Source organism: Scomber scombrus, chromosome 1 (assembly GCF_963691925.1).
Source record: "Scomber scombrus chromosome 1, fScoSco1.1, whole genome shotgun sequence".
Classification (NCBI taxonomy): Eukaryota; Metazoa; Chordata; class Actinopteri; order Scombriformes; family Scombridae; genus Scomber; species Scomber scombrus.
In genome coordinates this window covers 24,409,996-24,431,092 of record NC_084970.1, presented here as the reverse complement: position 1 = coordinate 24,431,092, position 21,097 = coordinate 24,409,996, and the positions used below count along the sequence as shown (strand labels likewise).

The window sequence follows — 21,097 nt, the reverse complement described above, 5'->3', positions numbered from 1 at the left end:
GTCTCATCGCTCCTCTTAGCCTGTTAGATCCTCCTCAGGAGAAGAATTTACACTCTCCACACAGCAACAACCCCAACATGCACTACAGCTCTTTGAAAGTGTATGTTGGGCCTCTGTGTGCATATCAGTGTCACAGTTCCTGTGCTGGCTATCTCCTCTAATGCCATGTGGCTATTTTCATAGATAATAACCATGGTGTTACCCATGGTGTAAAAATACCCTCTCAGGACAGGTTTACTTAAAAAACACACCTTAATAATAGCATGGGAAAACAGTAATACTATAGGTCCTTTATGTTGGCCACATTCTGTAGTGCTTCAGCTGCTTGTCTGTGCAGCTAGTAGCAAGACAGGAGAGTCAGAGAGCAGAGACTCTAACTTCTTTCAATTTAGCCCTGCAAGTACACTGAGAACTTTCCTCTTGACCAAAACTTTGCATGCATAGATGTAATACCAAGACTACAGTGCAAGCGTTTGCAATTGCCACTATCATGACATGGCAACCAAAGTAGTATCATATCTGCAAGCAAACAGAGGAGGAGAAGAATACAGTTTTTTGTAACTGTATGCATCACATAGGGAAATAATGATGTTTATGACATGCATTTATTTCAGTTTGGCTATGTTGACTACGCCCTGTGGTAAACCACAAGCCTGTGTGTGTTTGTGTGTGTTAAGACAGAAAATGAGAAGCCCCTCATATTCTGGAGGTAGAATTTATCTAAGAAAAAAGGGGAGATAAGATATTAAAATATGTAAAGTACAGGCCTGTCATCAAACAGTGCAATGTCCATGAATATGTTTGTATGTGTATGAATGACAATGCAGAGCTGTGGACAGAAAGAGGAAGTGAAGGCAGATGCTGATTCTAAGCAGATTAGTGAAAGGATGCTCACTGTTGTTTTATTACGCACAAGCCAACCACCAGAGCTGGGTTTGAGGGCGTTGGCACACCTAAAATAACTGCACACTTACAACGAACCCTCCCTGCTGTGGCTTGTTCTTTTTTTGTAGTGCAACGGCAAACTGAAACAGACCCTGTACATACATTGTGTATTGATACAGTATATGTGTGAGAGAGTACATTGCGTTGAACAGATGGCAGTTGACATGCGCAAAGTTAATCCTGGTATTATGGAAAAGATAAGTAAAATCTCTATGAATAGAGCATGAATTAAATCTCAGAAGAAGTGTCTGATTCAGTCTGTGGAAAACAAAAACAGCCATACGGCTCTGATTTAAATATGAATATTTATCTCTAATATATCCAACATGAGCAGTCACAGGAGCAGAAAGCTACTGTACATGTTGACGAAATGTGTTATTTTTAACTTGAATGTTACCATTCTGACATTTTAAACTTTGCAACTGTAGAAAATAAAAACGTCCGAATATTTTTACATGAAAGTCCATCAGTTAACTAACTATAGAAAAAATCTATTTATTTTGGACTGTGACAGCAGCACTGCAAACTTTCTTTGGGGGATTTCAATTTAGTTTAGACACTCCTTAAAAAATTAATAAGAGCAGACAGCACAAGACAAATGAGAAGCACACTGTGACTGCTACAGTAACACAACTATCAATCATATAGCACCATCTAGTGGACCAAAGAGTAATATTAACAGCATGGTGTGGTTGTCCTGAAATACTAAAAAGGACAGGTTCACAATTTCTCAAGTCTGTCTTAAAGCATTAATAAGGTGTCCATTTGAAGATTGTTTTATTCACTGTAATTATTCTTCTTGCTAATACTGGCCATTAAAAATATCTTACTAATGCATTTACAGTGGACAACATCCACAGTCCTTGTTTTTTGTGCACAAATGTATTTTAAAGTTGATCTGAAGCTGATATGAAGCTTCAGCTGTGCAAGTTAATCAAATCAAGTGGATATATAATTGACTGTTTGTGTGTTGACGGACAGTGTTTGCCTTTGACCTTTGGAGTGGATTTCTTGACACCAAACACTGCTTTACTCTCTTTATCCTGAGCTGTTTATTAGACAATAAATGCCCACGTGTGTTCCTAAACTACAAACACTTATAGCAGACACTCCTCAGCTGACAGGTCTTGCTACTGTTGAAAATAGCTGTTACTGTAAAAATGTAAGCAACTACTGGCCTCTGGCAACAAGATCACATTTTTGGGCCACTGAGTCTGATCATATGCATGGCTAAATGTTCAAATGATACAATATTTCATCAAAAATCTAAGTCCTACAACTAAAAACAGATTTGTGTATTACAATTATTTCGCCTTTCCTCTCCTCCGATTTATCTGGTGACCCTTTGGATGGGCCCGACCCCAGGTTGGGAACCCCTGGACTAAACTAGCTGACCTATAAAGCAGTTGAAATTAACTCCACCAGCAGCAGCTACAACAGTAACATGCTGCTCTAACACTGATGCTTCACTATAACTGTGTGTGTGTGTGTGTGTGTGTGTGTGTGTGTGTGTGTGTGTGTGTGTGTGTGTGTGTGTGTGTGTGTGTGTGTGTATACGCTGCTGGACCTGAGTACACATTTTGTTTCATGTGCAAACATGTAAATTACAAATAAACTTGAATTAAATTGAATATATCTGTCAGAGGGACCTGCATACTACATTAAGCTCATAATACTTATGTATTTTTACTGTAATAATTTAACTACATAACTCATAATACTTATGTACTTTCACTGTAATAGTTTAACTACATCAAGCTCATAATACTTATATACTTTTATTGCAATACTCACAATACTCAATTTGATGTGGTACTTTTACTTAAGTAGCATTTTTCATGCAGGACTTACTTGAAATGTTACCTATTTTTACAATGCTCTACTGGTACTTTTACTTAAGTAGAGGATCTGGATATTTTTTTCATCACTTTATACAAACAAGTTGAATTTGGGCCTTGTGGGAGCCATAATCTAGGATCAAGGCTTTTCAGGCTAGATAAATGGCAGACTGGAGATGGCAGAGAGGGATTATCAGTAAAATAATCTGAGGATAAAGTTAAATTGTGGCTCCAATATTATAAGGAGTGTGTTGACTAAATCAGGATCCAATAGCCAGGTCATACAGGAGAGAAGTAGCTGTACAGGGGCACCGCACTGCCCCTTTAAACCATAGCTCTCCTCCCCGTCTCTCCCACCGTGTTGCTCTCCTCTTCTTCTTCTTCCCCATTTCGCTGCTTTGTTTTCATTGTCGCTCTTTTTTGATCATGGCTGCTCACTCTACCGAAGAACCGTTCCCCTTTCACGGGCTGCTCCCCAAAAAAGAAACCGGCGCCGCGTCTTATCTCACCAGGTTCCCCGAGTACGATGGCCGAGGGGTGCTTATCGCTATCCTGGACACCGGCGTGGATCCCGGGGCCCCCGGCATGCAGGTACATCTGACCGGCTGCTGCTGCGCTGGGTGTAGGCTAAGCTAGAAAGGCCCCGACTCATTCACACAAATTGTACAGAGTCACCCAGCGGCTACAGCTAGCGTTAGATACACACAGCCAACCATGACAGCACGCTTTAAAGCTACACAGACAACCTAATCTACGCACAATAGTCGATAGGACGTATTTTCTCCTGCTGTCAAACGATGTCACAATTTAACGTTACTGACATTAACCCGGTTAGCACACGCGCTAGCACGTTAGCCTAGCAAACATGTTAGCCTAGCAACCAGCAGCTGAAATAGTCCACTTCAGTTTGACTGTCACGATTTTTGGTGAAATATGGCGAAAGAGGATGACTGTTGCGGCCAGCTGAGCTAATAATAATAGATGTAACACGTGTTAGGTTAATTGTGGATTGGTGAGCCGTAACAACATGTTGACTGACTGCCAGAAGTCATGTTGGCTTGATACGTTAGTGTCACTGTGTACTCTCTAAATAAGTGAATAAGAAGCTGCTCATTTATATAGCTATGTCTATGTAACTGGATTGGTTTGGTTATATGGCAACACTACACTCTGTTAAGGTCAAGCACATACCACATTGTTCTAAAATAAGAGAGGAGAGTGATTGAATTTGACTCCTACAGTGAGTGTAAACAAATGTGTACGAGGAGGACATTAAAGCTGCAGGCCATTTATGACTTTAATATATCATTTGAGGATGTCTCGCACACTACTCAGAGTAACATAGTGGGTGTTTCGTTTTTAATTTGTTATGTCACTCTAGGGTGTATAATATGTTCAGTGCACCTATTCCAGTCTGATGACCATAATACAATCAGTGTCAAAACAGCACAAAAGGCTCAGGTGCAATTAGTAACAGTTTTTCAGGTCAGGTGGCCAAATAAATACTGAAACAGGTTTTTCTTGTCATAATCATTTCCATTGTTCATACTGACATTTAGAAGATCTTTAAATAATGCACTTACAATGTAAGTGATAGTGACCGAAATCCAAAGTGATCCCTCTGCTACAAAATGTATTTAAACGTTTATTTGAAGTTAATATGAAGCTTCAGGTATCATAATTAGTCAAATCAAGTAGATATCTTTTTAATGTTACAGTCTCTTTAGTGCTAAGGTCTCTCTTTTTGTTACTATACTTCTACTGTAACTTAACAGGGAAACACTATCCGAGAAAACACGAAGAGGGAATTTGATGCTAAAAAAGACTGTAAATGTGTCAGATATCCACATGATATGAGTAAAATGACTGTGCGCACTTACAGTGAAAGTATTTTGAAGGGGATCTTTTAATAGCCAGTATGAACAGGAGGAATGATTACAGTGAAGTCAGTGTTCATATGGACACCTGGCTGTTGTTTTAAGACAAGTATATGTAATCAAATCTGCTCCACCTGTGCTTTTTCTGCTATGACAAGACAAAACGCCTGCTGTAAAAAAAAAAGATCTATTGATTGCTGAGTACTTTTTGTCGCTGCTGGATCTTTAGATCACAACTGAGGGGAAGCCAAAGATCGTCGACATTATCGACACAACAGGCAGCGGTGACGTGAACATGACCACGGTGGTGGAGCCTAAAGATGGGACAATCACTGGCCTCTCTGGGAGAACACTTAAGGTCTGTAGACATTTTTGACACTATGCTGCCTGCTCAGAAAGATCCTATTGTCCTCAATTTCAGAGCATTTAGTGTTATTATTTGTAACGATTCACCAATTCTGTACAGTGTGATGTTTTTTATCTAAGTGTATTTTACTAGATCATTAATCCTGAAGTCTTTACGTTTCCTTCATAACCTATCTCACACTGTGTCTTTTTATGTCATCCAGATCCCTCCTGCCTGGGTCAATCCATCAGGGAAGTATCGCATTGGAGTTAAAAATGGATATGAGTTCTTCCCCAAGGCTCTTAAAGAAAGAATACAGGTAGGAAGACGTGACATTATTTCTGTGCTAGGCCTGTTGTGGTTTGGATTGGAAACTCTGTGCTTCCTGTGCTGCGCATCACCAATCTGATAACTCCTTATCTATTTTAGACAATATTATAAATAGCCAAAAACATTTACCCAAGTGGTTTGTTATACTCTCCTACTCTTAATGTTGAATGACACAATACTTCTCATAAGAGAAACCTGTTAATTAATGAATAAATGAACAGTTAAAAAGTCTGAATATATATGATGTGGCTGTATGTCCCATCCTCACTGATGGCCTTACATTGCAGCGCTGCAGTGGTGCAGTTAGCATGACGGTACACATTACTCCTATATAAGAAAAAGATTGTACATGGTCTTGTTTGTCTTGCCGACCTTTGTTGTTAAGAGCCTCTGTCCTGTTACTTTTTTCTATTAGAAAGAAAGAAAGGAGAAGGTGTGGGATCCACCACACAGAGCAGCACTTGCTGAGGTCTCTCGCAGGACAGAAGAATTTGACCTCACACACCCAACACCCTCCCAGGTCAGACATTCAAACTTGAGCTGAGTGCGTATGTACATATCAGTGTTCGCATGTAGTTACTATTCACTGCATTTTGCTGTCTCTTAATCTGATGTCTCTCTGCTGTCTCTCTCACATGCATCCTTCGTCCTTATTCTGTCTCCCAGATAGAGAAGTTGCAGAAGGAAGAGCTGCAGAGTCAGTCAGAGCTGCTAGCATCTCTAGAAAAGAAGTACAGTGATCCTGGTCCTGTATATGACTGTGTGCTGTGGCAGGACGGTGTCACATGGAAGTAAGCCATACCAACATTTTTTCTGTCACCTTCCTCTGAACTATCTTTAAAAATAGTTTATCCCTCTCATTGTCTGTTACTTTTTGTTCTTTTAAGAGCTGTGATGGACACTTCTGAGTGTGGAGATCTGTCGCAGTGCACAGTGCTGAGCTCCTACAGAGAGTCACAAGAGTATGCCACGTTAGGAAATGCTGAGATGCTGAACTACTCTGTGAATATTTATGATGAGGGAAACACACTCTGCATCGTCACCAGTGGAGGTGAGGTATCTGAATGCATGTCATGTCCTCTGAAGGAAAGCTTTCTTATGATGCAGTCATTTACCACAAAAAGTTACAGTCTGCAATTTCACTGAGGGATGCCATTAAATCCTACACACTGGTCCTTTTGAGGTGGCATAATGTGCTGATGTCCACAATGTAAGCTTCAGTCTGACTTGTTTGTGTGCTTTTGCAGGTGCTCATGGGACACATGTGGCAAGCATTGCAGCAGGTTACTTCCCAGAGGAACCGGAGCGTAATGGTGTTGCTCCTGGTGCCCAAATCCTGGCTGTGAAGATTGGAGACACCCGCCTCAGCACCATGGAAACAGGCACAGGGCTCATCCGCGCGGTATACTACTCAGATTTAGTCATATATAGTTTAGCTTAAGCAGTTTGCTACCTCCTTTATTATTGTTTTTCACTGTTTTTTTTTCTTTTCTCTCTTTTTTCTCTCAAAGATGATTGAAGTAATCAACTACAAGTGTGACCTAGTAAACTACAGCTATGGGGAAGCCACCCACTGGCCCAATTCAGGGTAAGTGTAGCGATGTGCGTGTGTGGGGGTTTGTTTCTTGTTGCACGTCATCGCTGATTTTTTTCGTAATTTATCTTTCAGGAGAATTTGTGAGGTGATCACGGAGGCTGTGCAGAAGCACAATGTGGTATTTGTTTCAAGTGCAGGAAACAACGGTCCGTGCCTCTCCACAGTCGGCTGCCCAGGAGGAACCACAAGCAGTGTCATAGGTACACACTGATTAAACATTTTATTCCCACTTATGTTCTTTAATTAGTAAGAGATTTAATACATATATACCATATATATATTTTAGCATTTTTAAATAACAATCAGTTGCATTAAATCTATTTTCACAAACAGTGTTTATTTGTGTTTATTATATACATAATGATTGAGACGCAAAAAACAAACCACACAGATAATTGTATTAATAAGTTAAGAGTTTTTAACACAAGGAAAAGAATTTCTATAATAAGGGAACATAATTTTGCCTTCTTCTACATTAGATACCTCAATAAGTAGTATATTTAATCAATTAAAAGTGGTTTATAGCAGAGCTTAATGATATGGATAAAATATGTTGTGTTCAATCTGCAAGTGTCCTCTATGTTTCTTTTAGTTTATTTCCCTGCTGCCTCAACCTTTCTGCTTTAAGTCTCAGCCGTTGTGATTTTAAAGTTATTTGTAGTGTGTTGATCATAGAAAGTCATGAGCATGACATACGTATTGTTTACCTTCTCTCCTCAGGTGTTGGAGCCTATGTGACCCCAGACATGATGGTGGCTGAGTATTCCCTGAGGGAGAAGCTGCCTCCCAACCAGTACACCTGGTCGTCTAGAGGTCCCAGTACAGACGGAGCTCTGGGTGTCAGCATCAGTGCCCCCGGTGGCGCCATCGCATCTGTACCCAACTGGACTCTCCGTGGTACCCAGCTGATGAACGGCACATCCATGTCGTCTCCTAATGCCTGCGGCGGCATCGCGCTAGTCCTGTCAGGTGTGTTCAGGGTCATGGATTGATATCAGGTGTTGCCTTATATTGCAGCGTGAGCAAATACAAATGTGTGTGTTACTAATGTTAGTGGGTGATTTTGTGTGATAAAGGACTGAAACAGAATGGGATTCGTCCCTCTGCTCCTGCGGTGAGGAGAGCGCTAGAAAACACGGCTCTGAAGGTTGATGACATTGAGGTGTTTGCACAGGGCCACGGAATAATCCAGGTAACTTCACTACAGCGGCCATCAGGGATTATATTTCATTTTCTGTCTTCTGCAACGGTTTGAACATGATCTTTTGTTTCAAGTGTCCTAATTCTTTACCCTTTTTTGTCTCTTGCTGTGCTACTAATCATCTCCCTTACTTCCCCTCAGGTGGACAAGGCATTAGACTACCTCACTCAAAACGCCTCTTTACCCACAAGCCACCTAGGCTTCTCAGTAACTGTGGGATCGCAGAGAGGCATCTACCTCAGGGACCCAGCCCAAGTTCTTTCACCCTCAGATCATGGAGTAGGAATTGAACCCATCTTTCCAGAAAACACCGGTACTACACATACAAAATGTTGTTTATTTTGTAGTCCTTACCATCAGTCACTTGTTTTTGTGAGGTGTTTTCATGTTTTTTTCCATATCTTTCTTCTTACGATGTTCATCACAGGAAACTCTGAGAGAATCTCCTTGCAGCTGCACTTGGCCCTCACATGCACCGCCCCATGGGTGCAGTGCCCCTCCCATCTAGAACTGATGAACCAATGTCGTCATGTCAATGTCCGCATTGATCCGGTGGGGCTGAGAGAGGGAATGCACTACACAGAGGTAATAAAGAAAATTCGTTTGAACAGATGATGGAGACACGTTTTTGTATGTATTAGCCTGATCACAGTGAACGTGTGTATGTTTCAGGTTTGTGGTTACGATACAGCAGCACTTGGCTCTGGCCCCCTGTTCAGAGTTCCCATCACAGTCATTATCCCAACCAAGTAAGTTCTTACAACATAATGGCATATTTTCTTTTTCTTGTGAACCCTCCAATAAAAGGTTGTTGGAGTGTGTTCATGTGTGTCTGACAGTTTTTTCTTTTTTGTCCAACAGAGTGACAGATAATCGTAATCATGAGGTGTGTTTCACAGACGTCCACTTCAGACCAGGGCAGATCAGACGCCACTTTATCACTGTTCCTCAGGGAGCCTCCTGGGCAGGTGTGTGTGTGAGTGTGTGAGTGTGTGTGTGAGTGTGTGTGTGTGTGTATGTTTAGTTTTACTTAAAGATATTGCTTTAGATTTTGGTTTGGCTTGACTCATTTTTAAGTGTTCTTTCAGTAGGGAGCGACAATAATACTTACACAGTTGTTCAGGACCATTTTATGTGGTCTTGTTAGCATTAAGGCCAATTCATGCTTTCCGCATTCTGCTTCCATGGACAGCTGCGGTCTTGCTTGCTCTTTCGGACATGTTCCCCATGTGCCCACTAGTAAAGAGGGCTGCAGCGTAATAACTTTCCAGAGTTGTAAAATCCAATCTGTGCGTATTACAAACCGCGGTGCAGTGTTTTTCTGATGAGCCTTGAAGCGCAGTAATCTGTTACTCAAACCAGACATGCTGGATTGTATTTCATTGTCTCACCAGCACTTAAAATAACACGATCACACCAACACAGCCCGGTGTATTGTTTTACATGGAGCTGTTTTTATTCTGAATGCAGCTGAGGAATTCTTGCATGTTGCTGGACAACAAGAACAATTTGAAATAAGAGAAGCGACAGCTTAATGAGAATACATACAGTAGACGAGACAGGCATTCCTGTTTGCTTCTCAAGCACTTGCGCAGTTAATGTGCTTGCTATACGTACACTCAGCACAGTCACATATTTTGGGTTGCACAAAGACATCTTCAGAGGGGCCAATGATGACATTTGCATCACGTGGACCCTCATGGCTACACAGATGGTTGGTATAAATTGGCCTTTATGGGTAACTTGTCTTACGATTTTAAAAATATGCTGCACCATCCAGGTAAAATCTTCCTCCTGCCTTGGTAACTGAGTGTGTTATTGTCAAATAATTAATTGTTGTAAATAGCAAAAGAAGTGAACTCTAGCATGGAAAAATGTTAAGTCAGTGGTATTTTATGTACATTTTATGTAAATGTGGCATCATCATTCTTTCAACTCTTTGCCCCCCTGTTTTCTTTGTCCTTCTCCTCTTCGCCTCTCTGTTCCTGCATTTCTCCCACAGAGATCACACTGACTTCTCATTCTGGAGACGTGTCGTCAAAGTTTGTTCTCCATGCGGTGCACCTGGTCAAACAGAAAGCGTACAGAGCTAATGAATTCTATAAGTTTTCTTCACTTTTGGAAAGAGGCTCACTCACTGAGGCGTTCCCTGTGCTGGTACGTTCTGTTATCAGTTAACGTGATTTGGAGGATGCAAATAACTCTTTTTGTGTAGATCTGCTAAAAAGGCCAGTTTTCACCCGTAGTTCTTTGCTTAATGCCATGAATAAGCGCCTTGAGGTCATTCCATATTAAATTATCAATATATGTGACAGTGACATAATGGTAGAATCATTTCCGTGTGTTTTTTCTCCTCTAGTCAGGGAGGATAGTTGAGTTGTGCATTGCACGCTGGTGGGCGAGCCTGGGCGACGTCACGGTGGACTACAGCATCTTGTTCCACGGACTCAACACTTCTCCTTCACCCGTGCACATAGTAAGAAGAGTACAGACGCGCAGACAAATACGCTTCACTCCAGACAGTATCCGTTCTCTGTTTGTGACTCTCATTTGTCTCTGCTCAGCATGCCTCAGAGGGAGTGACGAGTTTCGATGTGGCATCGCCTCTGAGGTACGAGGAGGTGTCCCCCGCTATCACCCTCAAGTCATGGGTTCAGCCCCTCAGGTAAGTACACACTTGCACATGAATATTTTGTTGCATTATATCAGTTTAATGAATTGTTTTATCTTTATTATTGTTATCGCAGGCCTCTAAGTTCTAAGATAAAAGCTTTGGGAATGAGGGATGTTCTCCCAAACAACAGACAACTCTACGAGATTGTCCTCACCTACAGCTTTCACCAGGTACAACACCGTCAGCACAACATGAACTTGAGAGACATTAATGCTGACATTATAAATCATTGTATGTGTGTGTGTAATTTTCTTTTGCTCTCTTCACAGCCAAAGAGTGGAGAAGTTACTCCCAGCTGTCCCATGCTGTGTGAACTGCTGTACGAGTCTGAGTTTGACAGTCAGCTCTGGATGCTGTTTGATCAGAACAAGAGACTACTTGGCTCAGGAGATGCCTACCCACACCAGGTACCTTGACTGAAAGATTACAAGTATTTGCTTTCACTGTTGTTTACCTGGATCTAAAGTCAGTACTTGTTTTCACATGTTAGAATTGTTTACTTGAAATTGAATGTGTTTACCCTCCCAAATATGTCTCTTATCTCACAAGTTGGAGAAAGTTGCACTAACATTCGTCCCCACTGTCTGTTTTCTTGACTTTTCTAGTATTCTCTGAAGCTGGAAAAGGGCGACTACACAGTGCGTCTGCAAGTGCGCCATGAGCAGTCCAGCGAGCTGGAGCGCCTCAAGGACCTGCCGTTTGTGGTTTCCCACCGTCTGTCCACCACCCTCACTCTAGATGTGTATGAGACGCACCGTGCGGCCCTCATGGCCAAAAAGAAGGCCAACTCTGTCACCTTATCCCCGGGCGCCGCACAGCACTTCTACGTCACAGCCCTGCCAGATGACAAGTGAGTTTAAATGGCACAGGAAGTTTTGTTTGTGTTGTAAGATCTTGTTGCAATAGACATATAAGGCACAATGCAAAAAAGGCCAGTTGTAATAATCAGCAACAAAGTCCGTACACACATAAAAAGATGTAATTTTTATTCCAAGAGAATATTGAGTTGTTTAGCAGCTTTGACTCTCAGTAGAAATGCTGCTCCTCTCAGACTCTTATAATCTATAGTAGAAATGAGCTTTATATCCTGTATATTTAAATGCTCGGGTATAAATGTTCGGTCAGAGCACTGCTGAAGAGAAACATGTTTGTCTCGCAATAATTTGATATTTCTGTCTTTATTGTCTCCGTCGTTGTCTTTTTTCCATGGGTTTCTCCCTTTTTCAGGATCCCAAAAGGGACGAGTCCAGGATGCTATCTTTCAGGATCCATTGTTGTTCCCAAGAGCGAGTATGGCAAGAAAGCAGTGAGTGGCTATGTTCTTTGTTGATAGTAATTCTCTTGCTCCTCAGGACATAAAGCAGTTTTCAACTTTGTCATCCAGTCTGGGATTTATACTTACTGTTGAGTGAATAAAGAAAAAAATACACTGCAGAATATGGCAGGTAATGGTTGCCAGCGTGCAGACCCTGCCTTTTCACATGAATAATGATGAAAAATCTGAAATTAAGTATTCGATGCCTGATGCACTTTTGGTCCTGAGGATCAAGGTTGACTGCTAGTGTTTTTGCCTTTTTTTCTTTTACAAAAAGTTCTCTGTAGTTTACCACCTTCAAACCTGAGCTTCTCTTAATTGGTTGCAGTCCTTGTGGTTTATGCATGTCTTTTCCTTTTGACCTTGAGTCTGCTGCCACAAACACAGTTTGATGTTGCTCATGTCTTCAACTTTGTCAGACATCAACACACTTGATCTGGCTGTTGTTTACTGAGCCATTAGACAATTGATACTTAGAATATTTATAATTCATAAGATGAACTTGGCCAAGTTGAAATATGATCTTTAATCTAATAAAATTAGTTTCTGATCACCTTTTTACTATTGGCCTTGAGGAAGTCGTAAAGACACAAAAGAACAGTCAAAATGATTTTGCATCAATTTATATGTATATTCACATGTGTATCTTTTAGATGGAAGTAAATCACATGAGAAAATTACATTTTTACAAGTAAATTCAATCAGATTGTATTACCGCTGACTTTCGAGGCCACTGAGATGTGCTTGTGCAAAAATCCACGAATGATTTGAGTGAAATACCAAAAATCCAGTTCCTCCTGTATTCTGTTATTTTCTGAGCTTATTCTCACTGTCTTCAGGGGCTACATGTGCTTCTCTTTACATTTCCAGGTGACAGACATATCTGAATATTTTTAGTTTACAGCTGTTTTTGCAATGCAAAGCACATCGTATCAAATTTTAGCAGCAACTTATAACTCAAAATGTTTCATATTGTTTCACATTACATTGCTGATGATCTGTGTATTTTTTTAACTTCGCACACAAATGTACTTTATTAAAGTCAAATGATTATAACTATTGTGGTTTTCAGTAAAGTGGAGTCCTTAAGCCTTGTGGCAGAGCGGATATAGGAGACACAGTCAAGCACATTTGTTAGATGTGCGCATGAGATATAAGTTTGAGCTCGTCAGCCACAAAACATACACCACTGTAGCATTTATGCAAACCCAGCAGGTAGGTGCATAGACTCTTGAGTCTCTGAGTGAGGATGAAAAGTTAAAAAAAATGAAAGAGAGAGAATCCTTTTTGGTGTGTTTGTGTTGTCTCTCCCTCACTGTGTGTTATTCTGACCACCAGGGGCAGGCCTCTGCAAAACGACAAGGAAAGTTTAAAAAGGTACTGGATGAGCTAGAAACACTACAACAGAGCGCCCACTGCTCTACTGCCATCTGGAAATGGCTTATTCCTTACTTAAAGATGGGGATTTGTTATATCTGCATTAATGATGTCAAAGCATGTCAATGTCGCTGTGTTGAAATATTCAACAGTCTAGTCATCATTGGTATTTATGTTTATGTACAGTTTTAAGTTTTCTGGTGGTCAGTGAAATGATTAATGGATTTGTAAAGTGCTACTAGAAACATGTTTAACTAGTTTAATGACTTTCAATGAGGTATGAGAAACAACATTTTTCTTAATTGATATGAGGAAAAATAACCAAAAGAAATGTGCAGCTGTAGGACTTGGAATTGGTAGGGAGAGGGTGAGAATTTGGGTTGCTGATTCACAGTAGATATTTATTGTTTTTTGAAATTACCTTTTTGCACCTATACAGGACATTGTACCAGTCATCTACCACTTAATTCCTGCGCCTAACAAAACAAAGAATGGAGGGAAGGAGAAAGACAAAGAAGGAGACAAAGAGAAAGACGTGAAGGAGGAGTTTGCAGAAGCCATGAGAGACTTAAAGATTCAGTGGATGACAAAGTGTGCCCTTTTTTTTATCTGTTCTTTCTTTTTTCCACACATTGCTTTCATTGTCTACATCTTTCGATTCTCTCTCAACCATCTGTCATGTCCTCTCTCTGCTGTTCAGGCTGGACTCCAGTTCACTTTATGATGAACTCAAGGAAAACTACTCAGATTACCTTCCCCTGCATGTGCAAAGACTGCACCAGCTGGACTCTGAAAAGGTTATAATACAAACCATCAAGAGAGCTTGTTTTAAGTCACCTTTAGTGTTATTAATGGGATTTGGTTGGTTTTTTTTGTTACATAAAATTAAAATAAGGAAAAAATTTGGAGCATTTATTCACGTCATGTCTTCTTTTCCTGTTTGTGTTTAGGAACGTGTGAAACGTCTGAGGGAGGTGGTATCAGCAGCCGACATCGTCATCTCGCACATTGACCAGACGGCCTTGGCTGTTTACTTCACCATGAAGACAGACCCCCGACCGGATGCTGCTTCCATCAAGACGTATGTCACACTGCAGATTAGCATTGTATTAAAAATAACTAGCCTGGCTAACGCCAGACCCTACCAAAATTGAGGTAGGGTCCTCGTATTTGAGGGGATAAACGAATGTCGATCAAATGCTTCTGTACGCTACTGGACAAACTCACAGCCAATCATATCAACGATAGACGATGACGTATTCAGAGCCTGTAGGGAGCAGCGCAAACACATCCTTTTTATGAAGGGAAAATCATGTAGCGCAAGTTTTTGTTCTATTTTCAAAGTGAACTTGCCTTCCAATTTATTTAGCACACAATCTACTGCTGCTTCGAGCGGTTGCTGCACCTCCGTGGCCGCCATGCTGGTTGTAAACAGAGTCGCTCTACGGTCGTCATTGTCTTGAGCCCGCCTCCCCGTTCTGTGATTGGTTCCCTATCTCAGGCGAAGATTTTGTCTTGGTGGCCATGCTAACTTTCTGAGCAAAGTGGAATGGCGCTGGAAAGAGAGCATGGGTTTACCCAGGCTAAAAAATAACAGTATTAGAAGGCAGAATGGTTCATCAAAGGCATCAACAGTAAAGATACTTGGAGAAGAAATGTGTAAACCAGCTTACAAAACTTTATATTTCTAATATTAGGATAGTGTGTCTGGTTTGATTTTCCTTAAAGGTATCAAGCAAGACCCAAGAGCTAGTAGGCCTGTTGGTGTGTGTATGAGACCAGTTACTGTTGGGAAGCTCTACTGTATCTATGCCCTCAATCCTGACCTGACTTAACCTCTGTGTTTCAGCGATATGGAGAAACAGAAGTCGTCTCTGCTGGATGCTCTGTGTAGGAAGGGCTGCGCTCTGGCTGACCAGCTCCTGCTGCCTCAAGACAGTGCCGGTGCTGTCTCCACGGGACAAGCTGCAGGAGAGGATGCTGTCGAACAGATGGCCAGCAGTTCTGACGACAGCCTGCATGACGTGGCTAAAGCCCTGACTGACACATTTTGGGAGGTGCAGAAGTGGGCAGAGCTGACTGACTCCAAGGTGAGTGGGATGTTTTCAGAAAATTAAGGAAAAGCAAAAGGGAAGCAAGCTGAGTTTACAAAATGTATAGTTGAAGCTGACAATATATCTTATTGTCAGCAAATCCCATAAAAAGACTAAAACAACACTGCATTAGTTTGTCTCGCAATACTTTCCAACTTCTACCCTCTGTCCTCAGCTGTTAACCTTTTAGAAAAGGTTTCACAAAGCTCTAGTTTCATTTTTTAAAGGGTTAATAATTTCAAACCTGGGCACTGGTGTGTTTAGAAAATGTTACTCCAACAGGGGTAAATAATGCATTTGTTAGGATCTGTTTTCAGCTGCGGATTAATACACCTTTTTTTTCTAAAGGTTGTAACTAAAACATTTGCTTTCCTTCGTTTTCTCTTCTGGAAATGTGAATTTGAAGGATTTACTTGCCATAAAACGAATCACTTTGCATTAATTGATTTTTTTTTTTTTTTTCATATCTTCTGCTCAGGTGTTGATGTTTTCACACAAACATGCTCTGGTGAACAAGATGTACGGCCGGGCCTTAAAATACGCCTCAAAGATGGTGGAGGAGAAGCCCACCAAAGAGAACATGAAGAACTGTATCCAGGTTCAGATTTATTAGATATTTAATAGCTCACTCTCTAGAATATTTCAAAAAAAGAAAACATACATAATTGAACAAATGTCAGCTTTGTTCTCTGGAATCACTTCATGTTTGTTTGTTTGTTTGTTTTTTCAGCTCATGCGACACCTCAGATGGACGCACTGTGCCAACTTCAGTGAGAACTGGCTCCCTGTCATGTACCCTGCAGAATACACCCCATTCTAGACACACACCACACCCACACACACACACTCATGCACGAGCAGTACATACATGATCCATTACACAGTAACTTCGATATCACATCCCTCAGGGTCACATGGTCTATGCATCTGACCAACCAGCTGCTTCCTGAGATTTTTTTTCTTTGCTTTTAAATTCAGATGTAGGTGAACGCCAAAATGAGGGATAACACTTGAGTATAATTGTTTGATGGATTATAGGACATTTGAATGCCACCAACAGCAAAATGGCAAATAATTCAGTTTCTCATTTTTAATTTTTGTTTTATTGTAAAAACTCTTGATGAGGTTCATTGATGCTGTCACTCAGTCTTTTCTTTGTTGGGTGTTTTCTTCATTTTTGAGTCACCTACACATTTGGAGGCTTTTTACATCCACCCATTCACAGCTGTCTGAACTCCATATCGCATAAGTAACCTTGTTGTCTCGTGTATATGCTGTATAAGGGCCAGTATGGACACCACGGATACTTCACAAATCTTTTAAAAAATAACTATGACTCTAGTCACCTTCAACACACATAAAAAACTCATACTGGCCATTATGATACTTCAGTGAGAAGACAGGAGGACTCGCTGCTGCACGATTTTCGGACATACGAGGGCATGCAGAGTCTGCCTGGTTCCTGAATTAAAAGGGAGGCTTCGGTAGAACTTAAAGTATTTTTGTTTGTTTTCTGATCAGTTGTTTCAGTCAGGCCGGGCTGTAAAGTAAATGTTTAGTCTTGTCTTTTTTTTTTAGGCTTCGACTCAACCCGAGTACACAATTTCACAACACAAAAACAGCTGAGGTGCCTTTCTACATGTACCTTATAATTTTTGACAGGAGGAAAAAAAAGAAAGCAGTGGGAAAAGGGTTTTGACCCCCTGAAGCTGCAGAATCAGTAGCGTTTTTAACACCAGTCAACACCCAACCACTTGCAGTCATTTCACCCATCAGCCTTTGGTGTCAAATGTGGGTTTAAAATCAGCAGTATCAGCAGTATGATGCGTCTGTGCACTGAATGCAGGCCATCAGTGACCTGTCAGGTGAAGGAAAAGCCACAACCAGACTTTCTCAACTTCCACTCACCGCTAAAGGCGTTTCCACCAACTTCATACAGCTGAGTGACCCAAACCGCACATTTGACGACCATCCAACAGACCTCACTAACACACCAGATGCAGCTGCATTCAGTTGTGAGCAGTAGTAGGATGTTCAGAACAGATTTCTATGTATGTTCACACAGTATTAGAGACATTTCTCTGCAGCATTCAAAATGTTGCACTTGTACACAGTGTCATAAAATAATGTACATACACACATAACATAAAAAATATTAAGATGCAATAGGTATATAATACAAATATTATTCTAATTGATGTATTTTGCATATATGCATGTCTTTTAGGATGTAAGGAAAAAGAATAGTTTTATTTGGAAGCAGATTTTAGTTTGTTTCAATTTCAAAGATTTTTAATCCCAAACAAGATTGTTATTTTCATGAGTGCGTTTGTGAATGACTTTGTGTGTATTTGTGGACACATTTTGTTTACATGGATATTTTCTCCCAACTGAACTGAAATGATAATTAAAAGCCATTTTTAGAGGGTAAAACATAAGTGACACCCCCCTCTGCCCAAAACAAAAAAAAGTTACCTTAATGGACCATACTGGTAGTTTTGCATCTTTTTATCTGATTACCCTAGAAATTTCATGTATTTTGAATCACATCATATAATTTTTGCAAATTTTGTTTTAGATTTTTGGTGTGTTTTTCTGTTTGTTTCATTCATTTCTTTACAATACAATACTATTAACAGACTTTTGAAAATTGCTTGTATTGTATAAATGAATTTATACAACACAGTGTATACAATAAATGTGTCAATGCAGTTACATTGCATTGATTTCAAAAGTCGTCAGCACTGTAATCTTTACGCTGCAAAGATCATGCAACTCTTGATGTAATGTTCACTTTGATAGATGACTTGATCTAATTTTAGTTTTTTCATGCCATAAAGAAATGAATAGAAACCAGTCTGTGTGAAACTGTAGTAAGAAATGCATGTATTTCTAAATGCTCAGCAAAGATGTAAAAATACATGATTTTTAGTTAACCAGCAGAACTTGTGAAACACTGGTATGGTCCCTAAACATATCTCACCCGAATTATGTGACGAATGATGACACATCTGTTATATATTCAACTTTTATCATTTACGTAAATAAATCTTGTGATTTCCTGTCAAGTCTGTAGAATGACCAGCTTAAACAAAGAATGATTTTACTATGAGACATTAATGTGATGACAGAGTTTTAAAAGAATTGAACATCATAACAATGTTGATTAGACAAAGAAAAATGGTTTGTCCTTGAATGGTTCCAAACATGGGGCCTCTTGTGGTCAAGAGGTCGAGACGCCGTCCATGAACCGCAACGTCCTCGCTTGTGTCGAGCTGGGGAAAGTAGATCTAACTAACAGACTTGCATTACTTTTCATGACACACTCACTTGGTTAGGTTTAAGTATGAAGAGGGCGATGGTTAGGGTTAGGTCGGAGGTATACTTGCTTTTAACTGAAGCCCCCAGGTACAGCGCTGGGCTTTGAAGCCAAATCGTGTAATTGCAACATCATGTGATACTATTGGTCCCAGAAGGGCTTTTCCCCCCATAGACTTACATTGTGAGAGAGACATCTGTAAATCAGTGGATACATATTAACCCTGTGAAATGACTTGTTTCACTATCAGAATTTGCATCGCATTTTTGAAAATCTAGAAGATCTGCAGGATTTAATCGTTTTGACCCCCATTCAAGTTAGTCCGAAGTTGTTGTGTAGTTAAGTGGGTGTGTCGTCAAAGTCTGCAAGACTGCAATTACACCCTTATCAGCTGGGGAGCTTTGTTGCATGTCGTTCCCCTTTCCTCTCACCTGTCTTTTCCTATAATGAGGGCATAAGAAGTCCCCAAAAATCATTATTTAAAAAAAGGTTTGAGTTTGATAACCACTAGTCTAAATAAAATGACTCTAACATTTGGTGACGCCCCTCCTGGATGTGGAAGGTGCAAGATTAAGAATGTAAAAGCAGTTGCTTTAAGCCAAGGCCTTTCACCCTCATGAAAGTAAAGAATCTTTTCTGGGATAACTAGACACACAGCCCATCAGTGGTCACAACTCATGTTTACCCAGGGGTAGGAACACCTTGCGTTTCTGTTTTTAGCAGCGACTTGTGTGCACTTTCTGCAGTGGCCTCAGCACAGGCATCTCCAAGTGCTCAGCGGTTTACTGGAGTCAGTTTGCAAACTTCAATCACCTACAGTAATCTTTTTTGACTTCTTTCATTTTCTGTGTTCCTGGTCCTCTTTCTCCGTCCTGTGTTTGGGTCTTGGTTCAGACAGACGTTAACGTTCAGGGCTCAGCTGTCTAAAGTACGCGTTGCCAATGACAGTCTCTCCGAAAATGGCCTTAACTTTCACCACAGGACTGTAAACCGTCCATTTCTGGCACCAAACAGAATTCTCATATCTGTCGTTCTCACTCTGCTGGTGTCAGGAAAGACTTGCTTCGTCTGGATGTTGAGTGTTTATATTTATAGTCATAAAATCTAGTAAATGCCAATATTTTACAGAATGTTATGAGATAAGGTTGTATGCTTTTAGTGTTATTTTATACCCATTCTTCCTCGATGATGTGTGGAAAAGACCTGAGCTACTGTCACTCTATTTTGTGGTCACATGGAATTAAGTCACAAACAAGGAAAATGACACTGAATAAACATTTGGAAGAACTGAGCTGTGCACTGGTCATCACTTGTGCTTTTCATGAGTTGTCTGAGTCTCGTGGTAATGCATCTGATAATAGCATCTATATTTAGTTGTGTTTTGTAGCCTGAATTAAAGCAATGCAAGCTTGAGCTTTTATTGTTTTCATTACCCTCAACATTTCGCATAGCTCTTTTTCCGAAATGACAAAGAAAAGTACCAAAAGAAGTGATGTTTCTCCTTTGTCAAAATAGTGAAAAATTACGTGGCATATTAACATTGCTCACTTTTTACTAGAAACACTTCCGAATTCACAGATATTCAGTTTACTATAAATCCTCATATTTGAGAAACTGAAACAAGCAAGCATTGCTTGACAAAATGACAGAAACTAGTCATATCAGTCAATTAATTGTTTCAGTTCCACACAGAGAGATCACTGACATCATTCTAATGAGCAATTTTATAACAAATTTGACCCTTTTAAGGCCAAATATGATATTAAACCTGGATCACATGGAGTTCCTGTATAACTGAAAGTAGAGACAACAAAACTACTGCTGAGTATTAACACCGAACCTTTAACTATAGCTTTTAACTTGACCTTATTTGTATGTCTTTCCTACAAAGGAACAAGGTACCCTCCACCTGTGGTTAGGGGAGTGTGGTTGTTTTGCAGTTTAATTGTAACTCTAAAGTTTTGCTGTGGCCTGAAAACTGCACCTACAAAATTAAAATAAAATCTGTGAAGCAGGTTACATTTTCTTAAAGCTGGACTATTGTCAATTGCATTGTAGTATATTGTCTATATACTGAGTCAGTGATTTGGATTTGGATCAGGAGCAAAAAACTAGTCAAGACCTCCCTACTTTTGACTGAACCTTTTGACTTTTTGACAAGAAATATTATGGACGGTCGACTTTC

General features: G+C 40.3%; 1 protein-coding gene across 2 annotated transcripts; it reads left to right on the top strand.

Moving 5' to 3' along the window:
- The first annotated feature begins 3,204 nt into the window (after positions 1 to 3,204).
- tpp2 (tripeptidyl peptidase 2) lies at positions 3,205 to 20,199 on the top strand. 2 transcript variants are annotated; one of them, XM_062423827.1, is made up of 29 exons: positions 3,205 to 3,374; positions 4,890 to 5,018; positions 5,230 to 5,325; positions 5,752 to 5,856; positions 6,003 to 6,127; positions 6,224 to 6,387; positions 6,584 to 6,738; positions 6,848 to 6,924; positions 7,006 to 7,133; positions 7,654 to 7,902; positions 8,010 to 8,125; positions 8,276 to 8,447; positions 8,562 to 8,719; positions 8,807 to 8,883; positions 8,996 to 9,102; positions 10,137 to 10,291; positions 10,494 to 10,610; positions 10,699 to 10,799; positions 10,882 to 10,978; positions 11,078 to 11,215; positions 11,414 to 11,658; positions 12,036 to 12,114; positions 13,462 to 13,500; positions 13,940 to 14,091; positions 14,201 to 14,297; positions 14,451 to 14,581; positions 15,350 to 15,590; positions 16,072 to 16,191; positions 16,324 to 20,199. In XM_062423827.1, the coding sequence occupies exons 1-29, from the start codon at positions 3,210 to 3,212 to the stop codon at positions 16,411 to 16,413; spliced, it is 3,825 nt and encodes a 1,274-aa protein (XP_062279811.1). In that variant the 5' UTR covers positions 3,205 to 3,209; the 3' UTR covers positions 16,414 to 20,199. The 2 variants fall into 2 exon arrangements, with proteins under 2 accessions (XP_062279811.1, XP_062279819.1); XM_062423835.1 differs by lacking the exon at positions 13,462 to 13,500.
- The last annotated feature ends 898 nt before the right edge of the window (positions 20,200 to 21,097 follow it).

What these genes read in the sequence shown, in the direction of transcription:
- tpp2 (XM_062423827.1), top strand. Translation starts at nt 3,210, where the DNA reads ATGGCTGCTCACTCTACCGAAGAACCGTTCCCCTTTCACGGGCTGCTC. An exon ending in CTGCATCGTCACCAGTGGAG is followed by an intron (nt 6,388 to 6,583) that starts GTGAGGTATCTG and finishes GTGCTTTTGCAG; the next exon opens with GTGCTCATGGGACACATGTG. An exon ending in CATCGCGCTAGTCCTGTCAG is followed by an intron (nt 7,903 to 8,009) that starts GTGTGTTCAGGG and finishes TGTGTGATAAAG; the next exon opens with GACTGAAACAGAATGGGATT.